Source organism: Dunckerocampus dactyliophorus, chromosome 9, assembly GCF_027744805.1.
Source record: "Dunckerocampus dactyliophorus isolate RoL2022-P2 chromosome 9, RoL_Ddac_1.1, whole genome shotgun sequence".
Lineage (NCBI taxonomy): Eukaryota > Metazoa > Chordata > Actinopteri > Syngnathiformes > Syngnathidae > Dunckerocampus > Dunckerocampus dactyliophorus.
The window spans coordinates 7,998,731-8,020,000 of record NC_072827.1 but is presented as its reverse complement, the minus strand read 5'-3'; the positions used below and the strand labels follow the sequence as shown (position 1 = coordinate 8,020,000).

Sequence of the window (21,270 nt, the reverse complement as noted above, 5' to 3'; positions counted from 1 at the left end):
TGGCATTTTTTTCATATTACATTGTCTTAAAATTCTGACTTTTTCTTGTTAGATTACAACTTTTTTCTGTTAATATTTTTTAGTTTAGCAGTAGTTTTTTTTTTTTTTTTCAAACTACTGCTGGTTTTTCCATTTTTTGTTTTCTTGTTAAATGATATATTGAGAATGTGCCAGTCTTCTGTTGCGTACTATAAGTCCAAAAACCTAACATTTGACATGGATTTAAAGATCTCTTCACCTGAACCATCAGAAGAATCTCTCACGTGTCATTGTTGCCAGTGGAAGTTGTTTTGTTTTTAAAGATTAAACACAAAGGAAATTGCTGAAACTCACTTTATGGTATTCAAAGCATTGGAAATTGTTTGCAAACACTTCCAGAAACATTGTCTCTCGCACTCTTTGCTGACTAGAAAGCAGGGTCTGCCGTTATTATTATTTGTGTTTGGGTTTGGGTGAGCTGACTTGTTTCTGAAAGAGCTTGTAGGAGGATCAGGGAAAGGAGGTGATGCCGTGATGTTTGTGTTATGAGTTAAATGTTAACCTTGTACATCTAAGGAGAACAGCTTTACTGAAACCCCATTTTCCTGAATCTTTAGAGAAATAGACTTTGTGAAGAAGGAGGAAGAGCTGAAGAAGGGTATTGATGAAAAAGAAAGGTGCTACATGGAACAGCTGGATAGATTGCAGAATCGGGTAAGTAAGCTGCTTCAAATGTGTTTCACCATCAAACAGACATGAGATTGGTATAAATGGTGGTATTTTGTCTGCAGATAGTTGTCCTGGAGTCTGGGGATGGTCCATGTGTGTCTCGGAAGACTACTCAGATCACAGCAGAAGACAGCCTTCTTTCCCAAGTCCCAGTCCCTGATAAACAATCTTGTGACTCAGTTGCAGGTACAAAAGGTTATTGGTATTCAGTGACATTTATTACAGAATTTTAGAAGAAACAATGTGAGCTGTAAAAACCTTGAATTAAAAAAAAATGCTGTAAAAATGTCAGTGGATACAGGCTCTCTGGACACTATTTGGGTTGCATTTGTTACTGTGTAGAGAAAGACTGGAGCGAGCTGGTCCCGGAGACGGAGCTGCTGGATATCAGTGCACACAAAGCAAAAGGCATGCTGGCCCAGAAGGCTAAACGCCAGCGTCCTTCTCGAAACAAAATGAAGGAGAGTCTCACGGTGACCTCCAGCCCCTCCCAGGTCAGAATCAGCCTGAATCTTGTGTCCGCTGGTTTATGCTGAGTTTTGAGATTTTTTTATTTTTTATTACAAATGTTTACAAGGATTTGTTAATGCATAAATCATTTGTTTTATTCCAGGGGTGTCCAAAGCTTTTCACATAGTGAAAAATGAAAGAATGCAGCTTTGTCACGGTAATATTTTGTAAAGCAACATGCTAAGAAGTTAGAAATATTTCCAGAAATCACCGTATCTCAGCTTTGTCATATAGTTGGAAAAAGCCTATTATTTGTATGAGCTTTGCTCTTTGCTCCCCACCATTCTTGCTTTGTTTTTTTTTTGTTTTTTAATTTTCCAAATATTTCAAGTTTCTAATTACATAATTTTTGTAAATTTTCTTTTCGTATTATATTAGGATTTTATTCCCATTTGTGTCTCATAATATTACAACTTAAAAAAAATGTTTTTCTTCTTTAATATCTCAACTCCATGCTACTAAAATGACAAATATTTTTTTCTCATAATATTCCGAGTTTATTCTCATAAAATATTTGTAATTTATTTTTGTGAAATTACAGCTGTTTCCATTTCTGTTTTTTTTTCCAACTAGTTCAACTTTCTTCTTGTAACTTTTCACATTTTGACTTTATTCTCGTGACATTATAACTTTTTCCCCAACCTAATTTTCCAAAAATTACAATTTTATTTTGCTTTGTTTGTTTCTCATAATATTGAGACTTAAAAAAAACCCTTTTTTATTTAATATTTAAGCTTTATGCTACTAAAATGATGTTATTTCTCATAATATTACGATGTTATTCTAGTAAAATTATGACATTTTCTCATTAGATTACAACTTTTTTCCTAAGATTGTGACTTTATTCTTGTAAAATTACTGTTGATTTTTTAATTTGTGCTATTTTTTTGTTTTTTCCCTCTTGTTATTAAATTATATTTTTAGAATGTGCTGCAGGCCAACCAACAAAAACACCCGTGGGCCACCGGGGCCGCACTTTGGACACCCCTGTTTTCCTCATAAATATGGGCGAAAACAGTTGATCAAAGTTAATGCTTACATACTGTACAAAGCTACTTGTGTGCAGTTACAGCATCATACACCGTGTTTGTATGAGAGTCAGCCAGTCCATCTCCCTTTCCTCACATTGTCCTTGCACATAATTGGCATTGTCCCGACAGGAAACCGAAGAGGAGGATGACCAGGAGGAGCAGGAACCTCGGAGGAGGAGCTCTATCCAGGAGAGCCTGTCTCTCCCAGTGCCTGTCTGCTATCCTGGGAATGAACAAAAAGATGATCCGGGGGAGACTAAAGATGAATCCAAGAGCACGGCTGAGCTCTCCAGCAGCCCGTCCTTGTCCCCATCACAGGGGGGTAGCATTGAAAGCAGTGCAAGTCCCGCTTTGTCTCCTCTAAATGACGCATCTCCAACATCCCCCTCTGGTTTAATGCGTAACGTGAAGAAGAGGGAGTCGAAAGGCAAGGAAAAAGTGCTCAAAGGTATGAAGGACTCAATTATTATTCAATAATCACACTAATAGCATTGTGTCACATTGTTGCAAGGTAAATTGACCATTTATTTCCCCCCCCAGATGAGTTAATTGAACCCACATCAGCTACAAAACCCAAAAGACGATTTCCTGACTTTGGGTACGTTTCCACGATACTCGGTAACATTCCGTTTTTATTGTCCCCTTTTTGCATTTGCCAATCCAGCCTGTCATTGGTCTATGCAGGGGTCTTCGGAAGTCGGGTGGCAAAGGAAAAAAACATGACAAGGAGATGAGAATGTCTTTGGACAGCAGGTATGATCAGACCTGCCAACATGTACACATTTTTCATATACTGCACACAGTTTCACCCTTGGATACGCTTGGAATGATTTTGGATCAACATTTACAATAAAAACGACAGCGTAAAAGGCGTAATGTAACAAGAAAAAGCTAAAATGTTGATAATGAATAATTACTCAAAGCGTTGTCTTTAAATATGTATGATGTTTTTTTAAGCCTTTTTACAATTGAATCCTTTGATTTTTTTCGGGGGGTAGCAGTATTCATGGCAGGTCTGCATGATACAAGTGAGACCTTTTTTGTGCTTCAAGCACTCAAAGCACTCACAATGGATCTTATGGAGATGCACCAAGGGAGAAACGTCGAAGGATGAAAACGCACAGATGGTGTCACTGCCTAAATCTTTAAACCTTTTGAGCAGCGACGTCAAACGCATTTTCACCGTGTGCAACATCGCAGTTACGGTTACTCTTAGAAGGCCGCCTGTAACTGTGAAACCATATAAATGTGTAATCGTCTCATGATATTATTACACATTTGAATATTTACTTATATTATTTATTTACTTACTGACATTGAGATCAGAAGTCACGGTGCCAAGCAGAAATGTGAGGATACGACTACTGTATAATTCTGTTAAATGGGGTTTGACAACACAAAAATAAGAAACTGCATTTGTGTGCAATACAAAGATTGTGGATTTTTTTTAAATAAAAAAATTGTAATAAAATATATTTATATCTAAAACAATAACAGAAATAATCAACTTAAAAAAATAAAAATTAAATAATGAAATAAATACTTATGTTTTTAACAAGTGTCTTTTTGACGTGCGTAATTTCCAGCCTTCCTCGGGCCCCTTGAGTTTGACACCTGGGCTTTAAGGCTTTGATACCTTTCTCAAGGGCAGGGGTTCTCAAATGGTCTCAATGTGGGACCCACATTTTCCCATGGTCATTATGTCACGGACAGCTTTTATTTAAGTCATCTTTATTTATTTATTTATTTTTTAATTCTTTTTGTACACTTTAAGTCATTTTTATTTTTTACACTTTTGTCATATTTTTGTCCTTTTTATTATTTACACTTAAGTCATTTTTTAATTAATTTGTATGTTTATTATTCATTTTTATTTTAATGTTATTCATTGTCATTTTATTTATTTTCATTTTTTACACTTTTATTTAAGTCATTTTTATTTTAATTATATTTCTTTATTTACTTACTTATGCCTTCATGTGTTTATTTATATTTTGTCTATTTTTATTTATCAAACCAAGCAATTGTATTTCTTTTTAAAATATTTTGAAGCATCAATACATACAAGTAATATCCAAAGTGCATTTTAGAGACATTTCTAAAGGCATTTTGTCAAGGAAACGAGGAAGAACATAACTGCATGCATACAAATAATGCGTGAAGTAACATTAAATGTCAAAAAGAGCACAAAATCAGATATTGCACTTACAGCTGTGCAGTGTACGTATGTGAAGGAGGAAAATGACTAAAATACTTCAAATGTACTTTGAAATAAGTCAGACATAAGTTTTATGTTACATATTTTAATGTTATTTTGGATTTGTGATGTGCGACCCACTTTTGGATCCTGACCCACCAGTTGAGAACCACTGCTCTAGGGCACCGCTGTTGAGTTAGGGAAGCCAGCTAGCAGTCTAGTGAATTTTTGGTCTGCTCCCAAGTCAAATCAAGTCTTTCTCAAGCTCGATCCTTATAAACTCAGTTATTGTTTTTGCAGCAGCTTCAAGTTGCAGCGTCCGCTGTTGAACTTTTTTCTCTTCCCCCCACTGTTTAGGGGTTCGGCAGAGTTACTGGAAGACTCTGGTAACGTGTCTCCTGCAGAGTCAATGACCTCCATCCCAACCTGTATGCCCTTCTCTTGGTTTGGAGACAAAGAGAAGGACCGAGACAGGGAGCCGTCTTCCTCGAGCAGCAGCCTGCCCTACGCTGAGACCAGCAGTGAGCAAAGCCAGGATCGCAAGAACAAGGTATTGATGTTTGTCTAACTTTCCATGAAGTTGAGAGTATTTATACCCAACACGGACTTAAGGCAGGAGTATTTTCACATGTAATGAATTCCAACTTAGCAAAACATCAGCGAGGCCAAGAACTTGATCCTTTCCCTGGCCTCTTTTATCATCGCACCATCGTCACTGTAAGCCTAACACTAGCACACACTTCCAAACATCTGCTCTGATCAAGCTATTCTCCAAGAAAACGACATGATGCAGAAGCCGCAGAAAGTGGATCCATACGTCAGCCATCACAGAGCTAAGCAGCTAAGAATTTGGTTACTTTTAACTGAAACCTGCAAAGGGTAAAATGACTCTTTTCTCTCGGCTACACACGTACAGTAGATACACTTACTGAGTATTTCCACCAATTGTTTTTTTCCCTTCATGTCAAGATAGTAAAAGCAAGACTAAAAGCGTAGGTCACAACCGGACGTATTTGCATTTTGTGGCGTTCCCTAAATCGCTGTGTTTTTTGTTTTTTGTTTTCATGGCGAACGTAGTTGTGGTGACCATAAAGGAGTAAGATCACCCAGCGCACCCAATGTGCAACCTGTAAGTTCAACTTGCGTACCACACACGGCGTCTGAGGCTGCTCAGAAGTATGGCTGCGCTTTGTTCGTACCGTCAGCGTTATAAGTCATAAGTAACCAACGTGCACCTTGCTGGTCCACGCCAGGTGGCTCCTCCTGCTCTATACTTCAGCTCTCCTGACCTCCGTAGCGGCACACCACTCAGAGCATGTGTCCGAATATAGTGCACTTTGCTTGGCCAGAGTAGCTGGCTCCCTCTGCTCTATATTCTGGTTCTTGTGGTAGTAGTAATGTCATGATATTTGATTAGAACAAATCAACAGGTACAGTTGGACAACTCCAAATTTGTTCCAGTCTTCCGTACCTCCAAGTGTGCACAAACATGTGGATATAATTACCGTACCACATTACCACATCGGTCTTGAGAAGCAGAAAGTTACAGGTATCACTTTGAAAAAAAGATAATAGTAATAATACTTGAGATAATAATCTGAAGTATCAAAAGTATCGATATTTTGATTTGAGAATCGACCTTAGAGCATGACGAGTTGGTATGGGAAGTTTCGATATTTCAGTATCGATCCGCACATCACAGCGCACGGCCAACAAATTGATGCACTCTCGCATACGGGCAATGCACGACCGACTTACTCGACACGCATGGAGGACGTGCGTAATATCTAACATATGTGGGGTGCACGTGTGCCGCACGTACAAAAAAATCGACACTTTGCCCAAACCTGACACCAGCAAAACAGTATGTCATGTAACCTGAAAAAACAAGCACCCAGACAGTTTCACATGACAAAGAACCTCTGCGGCCAGTCTACGGCTCAAAAATCAGCACGTCACAAGCGCACCCTCCATGCGTTTCTTGCATTTTTTGCTCGGAGACCGGCCGAAGGAACCCGTATGACCGGTTGTGACCTAGGCTGAATACTATGTATATACTGTACAGTATGTGTGACTCAACCCACCGTATTTCCTTTAAACAGACAAATCTCTCCTGGTCTTCTTTATTCAGTCGCTCATTAGATTTGGTACAGTATGCTAGTTTTTTTCTTAACTCATTAGAGCATTACTAACAAATCTAGTGCTGATTTTTCTTTAACTCCACAAATGTATTATTTCCGGGATGCGGTAATGTTACTCAGTTTTCATTCTAATTTTCTCTGTGCCAAAGGTAATTTGTTGGCCTTGCTGAAGTGCGTGGCAAGTGAAAACCGTAACAAAGGAGGGGTTAGATCACAAAATACAACCAAACCTCGGTTTTCAACGAAAGTTTCTTGCTTATCGTACAATATTGGGCATACCAAATTTGTATTTTACCTCTCCCTTACTGAAGAGACATCCAGATTGTTGATATAGATATCAGTGCATAATTACACGGCATATTTCTTTGTCGTTAACAGTAATAGCGTGGAAACGTTACAAATACAGTCAAACTTCGGTTTTCGAACGCCCCAGAATTTTATATAACAGTCGTCCCTCGCCACTTTACAGTTCAAACCTCCCTCCCTCACTCTATCAAGTTTTTACAAAAATTAATTAATTACAAAATGATGATTGGCTGGTGACCAGTCCAGGGTGTACCTCGCCTGTCGCCCAAAGTCAGCTAGGATAGACTCCAGCATGCCCCCACGACCCTAAATAGGAGAAGCGGTATAGAAAATGGATGGATGGATGGATGGCTGTTTCGTGGTTGACTATGGCCTATTAGTCAAAAATATTGAAATACATATCTAGTATTCTACACTGGTCACTAGGCGTCAGCTTACATTACATTAACTCGCACTGCATGGAGTGAGGATGGATGACAAGACTGACGATCTTTTTTTAAATGCTATAAGATCGACCCACATTATGTTTGAGGTACTACAATGAACTTGAGTTATTATTAGGGGTGTCACACGATCTCACGAGATTAAAACGTGACAAGATTTCTCGTTCGAGGGGGGAAAGAAACTTGTCTCGTGTGCACTAGTCCTGGGACGCTAATAAATTATTAATCACACATGATTCACAAATGAAAATGAACAAGATAATTTTGCCGGCCTCAATATTTTGCCATGTGCATGTTTGTCTGTTTTCGTCGTCTCCCGCCTCCAAACAGGCTCACTCCTAGTTTGTTTCAGCATCTTGGCACATTTGTTCCATAGAACAACGGCATGAATGGAATGAGCCGTTTTGTCAGTCATACAGTCTCTTTGTCTCGGCGTACACACAGTGCAGAAGAGTGTAACATAGTAGAAATTCTCTAAATAGACAGATTGCTATACTGTCAATTTTTTTAATACATTTTTCCATTGTACTTTTCTTCAAAGTAAATTCAAATCTTGTCTCATCTTGTTCTTGTAGACCCAATCTCGTGTGTTGTCTGGTGAACAGTTTTGTGACACCCCTAGTTATTATGTCTTATCGCTTGATCATGTCTACTATGTTAGGTAAGAGGAGTGTAAAGGTGATGGTAGGGGTGTTACCTTGTGTCTAGAGGGCTCTAATAATGTCAAAACCGTATTTAGGTCATATACAGGTTTTCTATTAATATTGTTTTCTTATTAATATTGAATCCCACTTGGCGGAAATTCTCTTAACACAGTCGGGTCTGGAACCAATTAACCATGATAAACGAGGGACAACTGTATTTGTTTTTTTAAATGAAGTTTTTGCCAAAATGTTGCCTTCACCAATATTCTGCTTAACAAACTGTGGTATTTTACCCTAATAAAGAGGCGGATGATACTCCTAACATTGCTTGTTTATTCAACCATCGTGGATCACGCATCCAACACCAAATCTCGCAATACTTAGTTTACAGTACAGCCAAACCTCGCTTTCATACGCACCACTTTTTGTATCATTTTTGTTTAGATTTTTTGCCAAAATTTTGTCTCACGACTAGTCCGTTTGCTCTGAACTCGAATAAAGTGGCCAAACAAATCCTCCCTCGCGTTGCTGACTCTTCCATTTTTTTGAGTGTGACTGCTAAATAACGCGCCACGGGACCAGAGAAAGTTGCGAGTGGCAGCAATTTGATGCAGAAGGTGAGAAACACTATTGAATTCAATCTCACCAGGATATACGGAAGTCCGCATCTACAATAAGTTCATTATCCTCATTTATAATTATTTCACATTGTTTTCTGCATTGTTATCTATAAAATATAGTTTGTGTTAATATTTCCGGGTATCTAGAACAGATTATTGGATTTACAATATTTTCTATGGGCAAAAATGGCCTTGGTTTTTGTTTTCAAGAACCTTTTGGTAGAAATTAAAAACAAAAACTAAGGTAGCAGTGTAGTTAAACTACTATCTTTTCAAACATTAACCCATGCTTTTCATTTTTAGTGTCTGTATGTGTGTTAGTTGTTTAGAAGGTGGTAGTTTTGGTGTTGGATCAATGTAGATGACAGAAATGATGAGCTGGCTTTCATATGTCATGTATAAATTGTGCTGATGTCACAGTACTGTGTCCTTACCGCCTGTAGCCTTTCTTGTGTGTGTGTTTGACTGGCCCAGTGAAAAGAACTGTTGTTTTTGTGTTGTAAATGCGTTCCTTGTTTCCACTTGTTGCAGAGTTTGTCAGTCATAGATGATTGTAACCCTGCCAGTCCCAGTTCAGACATCTCTGGGTTAGTGGCAGAACCCAATCTGTCTGGGCGCTCACACACTTTAATCTTCTCTTCCAGTGAGGTGAGTGCTCTCCTTGTTGTGCAGTCACAAAAGCTGTGTGGGGCGCCTTGATGAAGCTGAAAGGGGACACTTTACAAGCATGCTCTTTCAGGTCCCTCCCCCCCACAGCTGTGATTCAACTGTGAATAGAGAGGAAATAGAGGAGAACTGCATGTGTGTTTGTGTGTCTTCAAGCCGTTTTGTTGAGTCTTGGCCCAGCTTTTGTCATATCTGCTCTGATGTTAATTGTGTCGCTCCTCACAGAGCCTTAATAAGCTAGTGCTTCATGTTCTTTACTACTGTGGTGGAGCAGAGAACAACAATGTGACAGCTCTACTGCTTGCTTAGTTGTCTTTCAGCATCTCTTTCTTTTCCACCTTACATTTAACTGTGTAGTTAGGGGTGCACGATAATTATCGGGTCGTTAAAAACAGCGCTGTTACCGGTATAATAAAAAAAAAAAATGCTCCAATGAGGTGAGATTGCCCGTACTGTGCGGGGGTGAGCAAATCAAGCACTCCTTTTTTCTCCTGCCTGTGACATTAACGACCTGTTGTGACGTCTCCTGAGCTCGCTTGTAAAGAAACGTTCACTGTTTTAAGTGACATTTTGCGTGCTAGTTGGACCAAATGCACCGCGATGAGGGGGAAAACCCCATCGAGCACACCTTATCAGCCACCTGAAACGCCACATCGCTATCATGTCTGGAGAATGTTGTGCCACAGTGTTTGAAAAGTACAAAAGGTTAGCCAGAGACCTCCGTGGCGTCACACTGGCTGCTCAGAAGCGTATGTCTGAATACAATGCACCTTGCTGGGCCACAGCAGGTGGCTTCCTCCGCTCTATGCTCTGGTTCTCCTGATAGTAGTTACTGTATGTGGTAGCAGTAATGTCATGATATTTGATTAGGACTAATGAACAGTTACAATTAGTCAAATCCAAATTTGTTCGAGTTCATCTTACCTCCAGGTGTGCACAACAACAGCTAAATCTAAATTTTAAAAAGGTAGATATAAAAAAGGTTATCGGTATACTGTATGGGTCTTGAGAAGCAGAAAGTTATCGGTATCGGTTTGGGAAGGAAAAAAAGATATCGTGCATCTCTAGTTAGCATATTAGTTAGCATGCAGTGTTGTGTTTTGAGTATTTCACTAGAAACAGATTTCCGTGTGGATAAATTTAGAATTGATTGAAGGACATTTCATTCACATCTCATGCTTGACATCAAGACTTTCAGCAAACCTGCATGAGAGTGTTCACAGTATGTACAGTATATTTGTCATCAAGCACAGAAAAGGCTGTGCATTGTTCTGTTATCATATTGTCTGTGTACCCGTGTAGACGCTGGACGATGACCCCGTGGCCACAGGAAAGGAATATCAATGGCAGAACCGACCTGTTTGTGAATGGACCAATCAGCAGGTGTGTCACTGGTTAATGGGCATGAACATGGACCAGTACACACCTGAATTCAGCGCAAAGGGAGTCGATGGCCAGCAACTTCTGCAGCTGGACAGCGACAAGTTAAAGGTACATATTCATAAATACAAATTAAATTAGGACAGAATGCAATGAGTATTTCATCTGTGTAAGGTCATTGTTAATCGGGGCATTCTCGCCTGAAACTGCCATCTTGTGGCGAGTTGCACTCCCTGACTTAGCTTGGGAAATTTTACTCCTACAGCAAAATAAGTCTTATGTTCCGAGACCCCCAGCAATTGGCGAAAACATGTTAATAATGGATACATCCATAAAAAGTAATGCATGTTTTTGCTTTGTCCAAACTTTTTCTGCCGAGGGCCGCATACTGAAAAATGAAAGGATACAAGGGCCACTTTGATATTTTGTGTAAATATTTTAAGAAAAACAGCATCTTAGCTTTGTCAGTCATCCCTCGCTGCAGCGTGGTTTGAATATTGCTCCCTCGCTCGATCACGATTTTTCAAAAAAATTATAATTTAATAAATGATTGCTGTTTTGTAGTTCACTAATAATATCATTATTAGTAAAAAAAAAAATATATATATATTGAAATACGAGTTATATGTATTGTGGCCACTAGGTATCAGTAGTGACACAAAACATAACATTTCATTACATGTACGACACTGCATGTAGTCAGCGATGGCATGATTTGATAGAATAAAAAGAAGTTCTCCTTCTATTCTGTGTGGAAGTGCTAAGTTTTTGGCTTCGTATTATGTCTTCCCCACTCTATTTGAAACTCTTTATTTAGCATAGGGCCCTGTCACACCTTGACGATTTAGGCAGCGCATGTCTGACGTGATCATTTTGATGGCATACGTTGAACTGCCGACGGGTTTTTTTTCTTCAATTTTGGGCGTATACACAGCGTATTCATAACGAGGTCGACGTAAACATGACGTATTAGTAACTTATATAGAACGTTTCTATAACTTATAGACAACTTCTATCAACGAATGCGTAGCGTGTTGCCGGTGTTTATTTATGCCCAACGCCCAACGCCTGTCACACTTTGACGATTTAGCCAGCTTACGCCTACGTATGAAAAAGTTAAGAGCACGCTGAAGCACGCCGGCATACGTCATAGTACGTCCAAGTCGTCCAAAAATTTTGTGCATGCACAAAACGTTTGGACATATGTCAACGTATGATTAATACATCCCGCATCCTTGGGCAATAAGTTATGCGATCGTTGACGCCCGTTCACACACGTTATTTGTAAGTTACGTACAAGTCAAAATACGTCAACATACCTTGAGACAAAACTGTCTTCTTGGCGAGTGAAGATGAAGGCTGTTGTTATTGTATTTGCAGGTAAGTTTGCAGCTTGACCAGTAGAGGGCACTGTGACACTGGGAATGGAACCAACTTGTATTGATTTTTTTATGAACTTTATTAATGCATTAGCGAGTCACAAATCCATGAGTGGTAGTGTATGCAGCATACACCAGGGGTCTCAGACTCGCGGCCCGGGACAATAGTTTGCGGCCCCCGTTTTAATATGAAAAATTAATATTCGTGTGGCCCGCAACTTTGATATGAATGACACTTGTCGTGTGTGGAGCTGAACGAACCACTCACCGTGAGGTAAATGGTCTCGAGGGCGGGACCTCGGCCGAAAGAACCAATCACAGTGAGGTATATGGTCTCGAGGGCGGACCTCGGCCGGGCAGCACGTCCAACACCTCACCGCCTTCACTCGTTCGCTCGCTCATTCATTCATTACTCCACTCAGCTGGGCAGAGGAGAAGCCGTGAAGCTGCTGACTCCGCTCTGTCTCCAAGGAATGAATGAATGAATGCGTGCTATTAACTTATACAAAACCCATAACTTATTGGACGTACGCCAGCGTATTGGCCAATTTTTTCATACGTTGACGTAAGCTGGCTAAATCGTCAAGGTGTGACAGGGCCTATACATAAATTGGAGGCTAACTAGTAGCTAGCTAGCATGCGATGCAGCCGTGGAAGTCTCTTTTGTCCCTGGAGTGATCCCGTAGCCTGTGCATTAGCAATGTGGTGTAAACAAACAATAATAGGAGTGTAAAGGTAACTATAGGGTTGTTATATCATGTCTACAGAGCTCTAATAATGGTTAAATAAACATTTTGAAAGTCATAAACCGGTTTCTATGCTCTAACTTTGAAAATATTCAATTTATTAATATTGAATCCTACTTTACGGAATTTAATTTTTCACGGTTGGGTCTGGAACCAATTAACCATGATAAATGAGGGACGACTGTATAGGTGGAAAAAGCGTATTACGGTAGACGCCCCTACAACGTAAATAATCCGTTCTGAAAATGTTTACGTTATACGAAGCGTAAAATACATGTAAATAGCCTAATTCGTTCCAAGATCTTCCCAAACTCACCCCTTTGGCCCTTCAAAATATTCAAATTCCACCAAATATGTTGGGAAAATATAAGAAAACGTTAGCATAAACATAGTAGAGTAACATTCCAATATAAAATAAGGTAATAAATAAGATTACTGTAAATGAATAAAACTGAAAAACAAAAACAATCTTACCGTTCACAAGATGTCACAAGCACGCAAGTGGAGGCAGGAGGAGGAGGAGGAGGAGGAGGACTAGCCTGAGTCGAAACGCGACTCAAAGAGTCTAAAAGTCAGCTGGTCTCACAACCTACACACACTACACGATAATGCTGTGTGCAAAATTTTAATTTGTAACTTAACTTAATTGTTTAAGTTAGTTTAAGGGCGACTACGAAGAGGAAGATTCAAGATTCAAGAGAGTTTTATTGTCATGTGCATAGTAAAACAGCAGTTATACCATGCAATGAAAATCTTATCCTGTTCATTCTCCCAAGAAAAGAAAGAAAACACAAGAAAGAATAAGAACATAAGAAACATAAACACATAAACATATATACCAATAAATTAAGCAACAACAACAGAAGAGACATTAATACAAGTAAATAATGCAAATAAATAAATAAAGTGCTATGAGTGTGTGCGTGTGTTGCGTGCGGCGTGTGCGAGTGCGAGTGCGAAGGAGGTTGAAGGGACAAGCCTGTCTCACACAAACTCACGTATGCGCTGTATAAGTCAGCCAATGAGATGAGAGCGTAGGCGGTGCCCCAGTAATCAGCCAATGAGATGAGAGCGTAGGCGGTGCCCCAATAATCAGCCAATGAGAGCGTGAAGCGTCAGAAGGCGTCACCAAGTGTACTCTGTTAGTCATGGAAAATGTTTCCCTCTCTCTGTCGCGCAAGCTATTCAAATCGAATTTCTGAACTTGCACCGACTTGACGCTTTACGTTATATGGAATTTCTTACGTAATACGATGCAAAAACTTTACATAAATTCTTTACGTTCATTGGAATTTATGTAAAAGGGGGTTTACGATATGCGAGGTCCCACTGTATTAGTGTGAACTTTGTTTTGGTCTTTTCCCCCATTTTTTTCTGTTTTTTTATTTCAAATATTACAACTTTCTTCTTAAATAATCTTTGTAATTTTTCTTCTTTTTCCCCCTAACCTAGTTTACCAAAAATTAAATTGTATTTCATTTTGTTTTATTACAACTTAAGAAAAAAAAAATGTATATTTCAACTCTGCTATTCTGCTACTGGAACCAATTAACTCCCATAAATTAGGGATTACGGTACAGTTGTATTCTTTTGAGACAGGGTTTACTTTGTTACAACGTAAACACATCGGCATCCTCGCAGCATTATCGATAAAAGCATATTTTGTAGTTCTGAGTATTTTTATTTTATTTTATTTTGTTTTTTTAAAGTTGATCGCGCCATATTTGTTTAAATGTGAGACATCTTGTTCTACTGCTGCTTGATTGTGAGGCGTCTCCTTCGCTGTTGCTCCCTGCAGAGTTGACATAGTACTACATGAACGCTTTACATCAGTGGTTCCCAAACTTTTTACAGTGGCGTACCCCATCAGACATTTGACCTGAAGCCATGTATCTACTTGAAGTATTGAACACAATTAATTGGTGTTATTTTTAATGTAATTTCGGGTCAAAATTGTGTCTTTTGCATGGTCACATTTTGGATACCGTTTCACATGATCACTAATAAATAGATAAGTAATCATCCAACATTTCTTTTACAAATATTGAACATAGTTAATTGGCTAATTAATTTTAAAGTAATTCTGTGTCAGAATATGTATTTTGCATGGTTGCATTTTGATAAAGTTTCACATGAGCACTGATAAATAGATAAGTAATCATACATATCTTCTATTCCAGTCTGATGTTGGCATTCTTCCGTTTGAATGGCTTGAATTTGAGCATCACTTTTTTTGTCCATGGTTTAAATCTACATAATAATTTATGAACTATAATAATAATATTTTTTTCACTGCTGCACCGTGTGGGGATTGGAACACCAATATAAATTAAAACCTTGGGGATTAAACACTATTAATGCACTAAATAATCATCAAACGTACTTATTCGTTCATATGATGCACATACGTAGAGCAATGAACATCAGGTGCTGTCTCCTTCCTGCTTTCTGCTCCGTTTTCCATTGCGGCGTGAGGCGTTCAGGCACATTCGTAATTGAGAGCGTTACACGCTACTTGTTTTTAATTTTTATTCACATCCCCTCTTTTACAATTGGCGTACTCCTGGGGGTATGTGTACTCCACTTTGGGACCCCAGGCTTTACATTATTCTGGTGATGTTTGGCTTCCTATGGAGGGCAGTATTATACAGTACTTACAAACCATCAGCATGAATTTACAGAACATCAGCTCTTGTCAAAGCGGTAAACTGTTGTGTGGATTGACAGCGCCCTCTGCGGGATTCATAGATGCAGCACTGATTTTGATTTTTTTTTTCTCCCCTCTTGCAAATTACAATTTAAAGCACAGAAAAAAATCCACGAATAGGCGGGGACCTTCTGTACAGCAAATATGAAATTAGCCAAAATTGTTTAGAATATTATTTATTGCATATTTGTCCATTTTTAAAAGCCCAAGTAAAACAATACCTTCACAAACCCTCACAAATGGTTTAGTAATGTTTTGAGTGATGCTGACTGCGCGTCCTTCAGGTGCTCGGGGTGTGCAGTCAGAGCGACCGATCCACCATCAAGAAGAAGCTGAAGGAATTACGCAAGGCTCAGGAGAAGCTGGAGAAGCAACGAGAGAAAAGAGAGAAGGAGATCCGGCGTAGCGGACGACTGCCGGTCAGTACCGACTCTGTGTGCTGAACTGAACAAGCTGCTGTGCACAAACTTTGTGACCCACGAAGACGTGGAGAAAGTCGGTTTTCTCACACCAATAGTGCCCACGCTGAGCGGACTACGGTGCCAGCTGTGTTTTTTTGTTCATCCTTAAGCCCCTGTCCTTTCTGCCACATGTTAACACTAACTAAAAAAATCCTTTTAATCATGAGATTAAGGTCCGAAAGATCTGCATCATTTTTTTTCACCACTATAAAGTTGCAAGCAGAAAATATAAAGTCTGTTTTCAGATATATTGTGCACATTTTTATGAAAGTCCAATGTGTATTGCTTTTGCAACATGTGATATTTTTGCGAGCATAACTTTGCTGTTTTATGTCCAACTTTGTATTGTACAGTCAAGTCAAGAGCACTATATTTGTCTTTTAAGCTTCCATGAATGACAAGGTTTTAAATGTAGAAACACCTTTTATACATGTGCCAACTATCTGCTTTACATTTTGCATTGAAATATTGTTGCTTTTATACTTTCTAATGTATTCTACTAAGTAGAATAGTGAAGACCAGACAAATACAAATAAAAGGGGTTGGGGGGGTGGACCGAGTGAGCGAGTAAGCGAGCGTTGCTTCTGTCCCTAAATGTGGGGCTTAAGACAGCACCACCATGGTCCATGAAAACAAACACCCGGTGCCAAACACACACATGCCTCACTGGTCCGCTGGACGGTAAAGACGTGCCTATGACGAGGACTGTGTGAACAAGGACTGCTCACAGCCAAGTGATTGTCTCTGCTGTGACGAAACCGCAAGAAAACTTTGCTTTCATCTTTGGAATCAGAGAAACACTTCTTGGTACAAACAGCATAAATAAACCCATTTTAACAATTTATCATTTGACTGACTTGCCTTTCACTAAACATACGTAATATCCATGACAGTGGTCATATGTCCGTTGTCCACTTCCTGGCAATGATGCTGCATACGTCTGCCTGGCTTACACCTTAGTGCACTGCAGTGCAGTGGAACCTCGGTTTGTGTCCGCACCGGGTTTTTTGTGTTTTCACCTCTGTTTATGTACATTTTCCATTTAGCATAAAATATAGAACGTCTGGTCGTGTTACTAATGCACTGCATGAGTCCAACAGTGTTGTCCTTAGTCCTTAGCTTCTAACAGAAAGTCAGCTACGTAGCCCTTCTATGATGTCATCAGCGATTGACTCAACAATGTTAAAAGAAAAGTGCACTTTTTGGGGGACATGAACGCGGATCTTTTTCTTTTCTGTGCGTTCCAAAGATATAAAAACAGCTAAACAGAGGCAGATAAGAATGCATGTAATGGGATGCACCTATTCCGCCTATAAAGCTTTCTGAAAAAACCTCCAAAAAGCGCCAACAATGCTGCATTTACATAATGTGACCTGCACATTAACCAAGCTACAGCTACATTGTTATTAACATTGTTAGGCTGAAGAACTACATTACTTGCTTAGTGACACCACGCCACACCACATCGGCTAGCTACTCGCCGGCTAGCGACTAGCTTCACCACACACTGGCTCACAATGCCTCAGGCCACTAGCGAAAGGTAACGCTACATATTGGAGCTGCCGCCACTGCTGCTGTGTTTTTGTTTTGGAGTTTGTTAATGCTCAAGTTCAAGTTAACGCTAGGTGTTAGCATTCCTTTCTATGCTGCTATGTGAAATCAATGCACCCAGGAAGCAAGTTCAGCCAATGCTTAAAATGACCAAAATGTGGTAAAATAGTGTAAGTATTACATGTCATCATGAGTACCTGTTACTACATGAACACAGCATGGATATAAAACCATCACACCTTGTTGGTGGCTTTTGGAAATGTTTTAATAGGCGGAATAGGTGTGTTCTATTACGTGCATTAATTAGCTGGCTCTTTTTATTTGTTATATTTTTAGAACGCACAGGAAAGACAGAAATTCCCAAAAAAGTGCAATTGTCCTTTAACGCAGAACACCTTTTTATACTTGTACATGCATAAAATAATTCTAAAGGCATATAAATGATGAATGAAATGGATAAATGAACATTTAAAGTTACATGAAGATGTGATTCTTGAGGTGAGTGTTCCCAAAGACACAATGTGGCAGGGAGACACCACCTTCCTGTTTTGCCATGAGTTATTTCTTGAATTCAATCGTGTTTCTCACCTCTGTAAACCAAAATGGATGTTTCAAGTGCCAGCATTTTGATAAAGAAGGTGAATAACTCTATTGAACTACTTTCAGGTTTCTGGGAATTGCTATGATATGCTGTGATGTGCATTACGCAGCCGTTGAGTCCTTACTTCATTTTTTGCTTCAGAATTTTCTAGCTCCTAGTCACTTGAGCTGTCACAATTTGTGCAGGAATTGAGAATGTACTTGCAAATGTGTCCCTTTGTAGTTCCCAAATAGAGTTGTCCCCTCCGTCACATGGCGGCGTCACTCTATCACGGCTTTTCAAAAATATATTCATTAATAAATCGCACTGTTTCGTGGTTGAAGACGGCCTATTACTAGTAAAACATATGCATATTTAAGCAGATATTACCTTTTTTGTTTAAATTAATCATTTTTACAAGCATAAAAATGATTAAATCAAGTAAAATCCAAATGTAAGGCATATAAATGACATGTAGTATTCTCCACTGGTCACTAGGTGTCAGTAGTGTTACTGTCATATTTGGTGAGATACTGGAACAGCAGGCCCTTTTTGTAAATTTGAATTATTTTACAACAGGCATAATAATCTCTAATAATTCCTAATCAATAATAATAGTGAAAATAAAAACACGGTACCCACGCCAAACTGAAACTCAACTCTGAACCCCCTGGCGTCACTTCCTGGTCTTCTGTCTTTCAGGTCACGTAAGGTAGTGATGTGCGATACCACAGAGTCCGCCTCCGATCCGATGCTGGGTAAAATTCAGGCTGATATCGGTGATACCGAACCGACACTGTGCACATTCACCGAATGTGTCTGGTAAATTTGAAAAAGTTGTGTATTTGATCACATAGCAGAAGGAATACAAGAAATGTAATTAATTTGTTGATTAAATACATTTATAATTGAATAATTAATCAAAGTTATTTATTTAAAACCCTGAAGTATATTAAAGGAGCGAGGTGATTTACAGTACAGGCAAACAGAAAAAACAGGACAAAATCATATAAAATATGTGAAAATGGTACAAACAATAAAAAAGTAAGCAAAATAATAAAACCATTCAGATAAACGATTAATTATTAAGAACCACAAAATGAAAGCAAACTTCATTCACAATTCACACATGGCTTCGTTTACGATCAGTCATTGTTTCAACAGACAAACGTTTCAGACAAATATTACCAAAAAATGATTGAAGTATCAAATGTGTCGATATTTTGTTTTGAGAATCGGTTTTAGAGCATGAACTGGTATCGGAACTGTCGATATTACGGTATGGATGCACACATCACTACGGTCGGGAACACACGAGCACGAGACTTCATCTTATGTCTCCTAACACTGCGGATCAAAATGTTACGACCTGTTGAAAAATGGCAAGAATGTACGTTTTGCACTCTTGGATCTTAAGGAGGTTCGAAGTAAAGCTTCTAAATCCAAAAAGAAGAAACGGGAGTGAGACAAAAAAGAATTTAAGTAACCAATTGCTTGTAAACAAGTATGAAAGTGAAATAGTTCATCAGCTGATCAAAAGTTTAAGATCATTTCTAAAAAAAAAAAAAAAGGAGTCAGTAAGGAGGCAGTTCTGGTTTGAATGACGCCGAAACAACCAATTTTTTTTACCTTGTAATTAACCTAAGGCCCACATCACGCGGTCAACGTTTGATCATGTGTGGGGGAGCGGGTATCACGCCTGTAGAGGGCACCCATCTGCCACACATATGCCCCTGGAGAATGCCGCCCTGGGCAATTGTCCATGTGACCCATAGCTAGAACCGCCACTGGCTGCACCATTCTTGTTAATGAGCTGCCAAATGGGTTAGTGCATGCTTGATGCATGTGTTTCCAGGAGGCTCGTGTTGCTAATGTTGCTGCAGGTGGTGAGGATGGCTTCACGGAGGGCGTCCACTGTCTGCAGTTGTTTATTTTTGTAAACTTCCCTTGCCATCCATCCCCAAATGTTCTGGATTTAGATCAGGGGATCTAAAGATTTAGATCAACACACAGGATGGTCCAAAAGAGTGAGCTTATTCCTCTGGGAGAAGTCCTTTGTGAAGTGCAGCGTTGTCCTGTTTAAAAAGCCAGTCATTACCACACAGACGAGGGCCTTCAGTCATGAGGGATGCCCCTTCAAAATCCCCACATAGCCAGCTGCCGTTTGACGCCCCTCCACAACCTGAAGCGCCATTGTGTGCCGTGCGTAAAACTTCTCAGGTGGGTTTTCCTTGTCATGCCAGTAAAGTTGGAAGCCATCACGACCGTCAAACTTATATTTTTTTTCCTCTTCAGAGAATAAAACTTTCTTCCATTTTTCAACGTCCCATGTATGATGCTCTCCTCCTGCAAATTCCAAACATTTTTGCTTCTTAAAAGCCTTCTCTGGCAGATGGTCCCGTGTTTCGACAGACAGCCGATGGGATCGATCCTCCGGCTCAGGGCCGGTGACATTTTTTTGGGTGTACCACTTGACTTTTTTGTTCCATAACCCTCAGGATGTTTGAAGAAGTTTCCAAGGACTGTCTTACTGCGTCCAACCTCAGCAGCAATGGTGCGCTGCGAGACGCCTTGCTTATGCAGCTCAACAATCCTACCGCGTTCAAAAAGAGAAAGCTTTTTTGCCTTTGAATCAAGACATCATGACAGTGTGAATACCTAATCACATGCAATCCACATTTTTGCCAAGATTTTGCCTTTTAGAGACTGTGCTCTGAACTTTTGATCATCTGATGAACAGCCTATGCTTCTCTGCAATAAACGGCTTCCTCTATATGCACTGTTTGTGTCATTCCCATTTTTTTCTTGCATTTTCAGGCTCTGCTTAGAACCTCCTTAAGATCCATCCATCTATTTTCTATGCCGCTCATCCTCATTAGGGTCACAGGGTTATGCTGGAGCCTATCCTAGCTTACTGTGAGTGAGAGGCGGGGTACACCCCGGTCTGGTCGCCAGCCAATGGCAGGGCACATATAGACAAACAACCATTCACTCTCACATTCATACCTATGGACAATTTAGAGTCTCCAATTAACCTAACATGCATGTTTTTGGAATGTGGGAGGAAACCGGAGTACCCAGAGAAAACCCACACACGCACGCAAAACTCCACACAGACATTCCCAACGGAGGTTCCCAGGTCTTCCCGATCTCCTGACTGTGTGGCCAACATGCTAACCACTCGGCCACCGTGTGCGGGC

The 21,270-nt window shown here is 39.6% G+C and overlaps 1 protein-coding gene across 2 annotated transcripts in view; it reads left to right on the top strand.

Annotated features, from left to right (window-relative positions):
• ppp1r9ala (protein phosphatase 1 regulatory subunit 9A-like A) overlaps positions 1–16,781 on the top strand; it is a 47,234-nt gene extending 30,453 nt beyond the window's left edge. Inside the window, exons 10-20 of one of the 2 annotated variants that reach the window (XM_054786413.1) lie at positions 597–693; positions 771–894; positions 1,051–1,202; positions 2,379–2,697; positions 2,790–2,847; positions 2,934–3,002; positions 4,804–4,996; positions 6,549–6,593; positions 9,132–9,248; positions 10,569–10,757; positions 15,763–16,781. In XM_054786413.1, coding sequence (XP_054642388.1) covers positions 597–693; positions 771–894; positions 1,051–1,202; positions 2,379–2,697; positions 2,790–2,847; positions 2,934–3,002; positions 4,804–4,996; positions 6,549–6,593; positions 9,132–9,248; positions 10,569–10,757; positions 15,763–15,921 — 1,522 coding nt within the window. In that variant the 3' untranslated portion in view covers positions 15,922–16,781. The remainder of the gene's footprint in view (positions 1–596; positions 694–770; positions 895–1,050; positions 1,203–2,378; positions 2,698–2,789; positions 2,848–2,933; positions 3,003–4,803; positions 4,997–6,548; positions 6,594–9,131; positions 9,249–10,568; positions 10,758–15,762) is intronic. The other variant, XM_054786414.1, reaches the window with a different exon arrangement.
• The last annotated feature ends 4,489 nt before the right edge of the window (positions 16,782–21,270 follow it).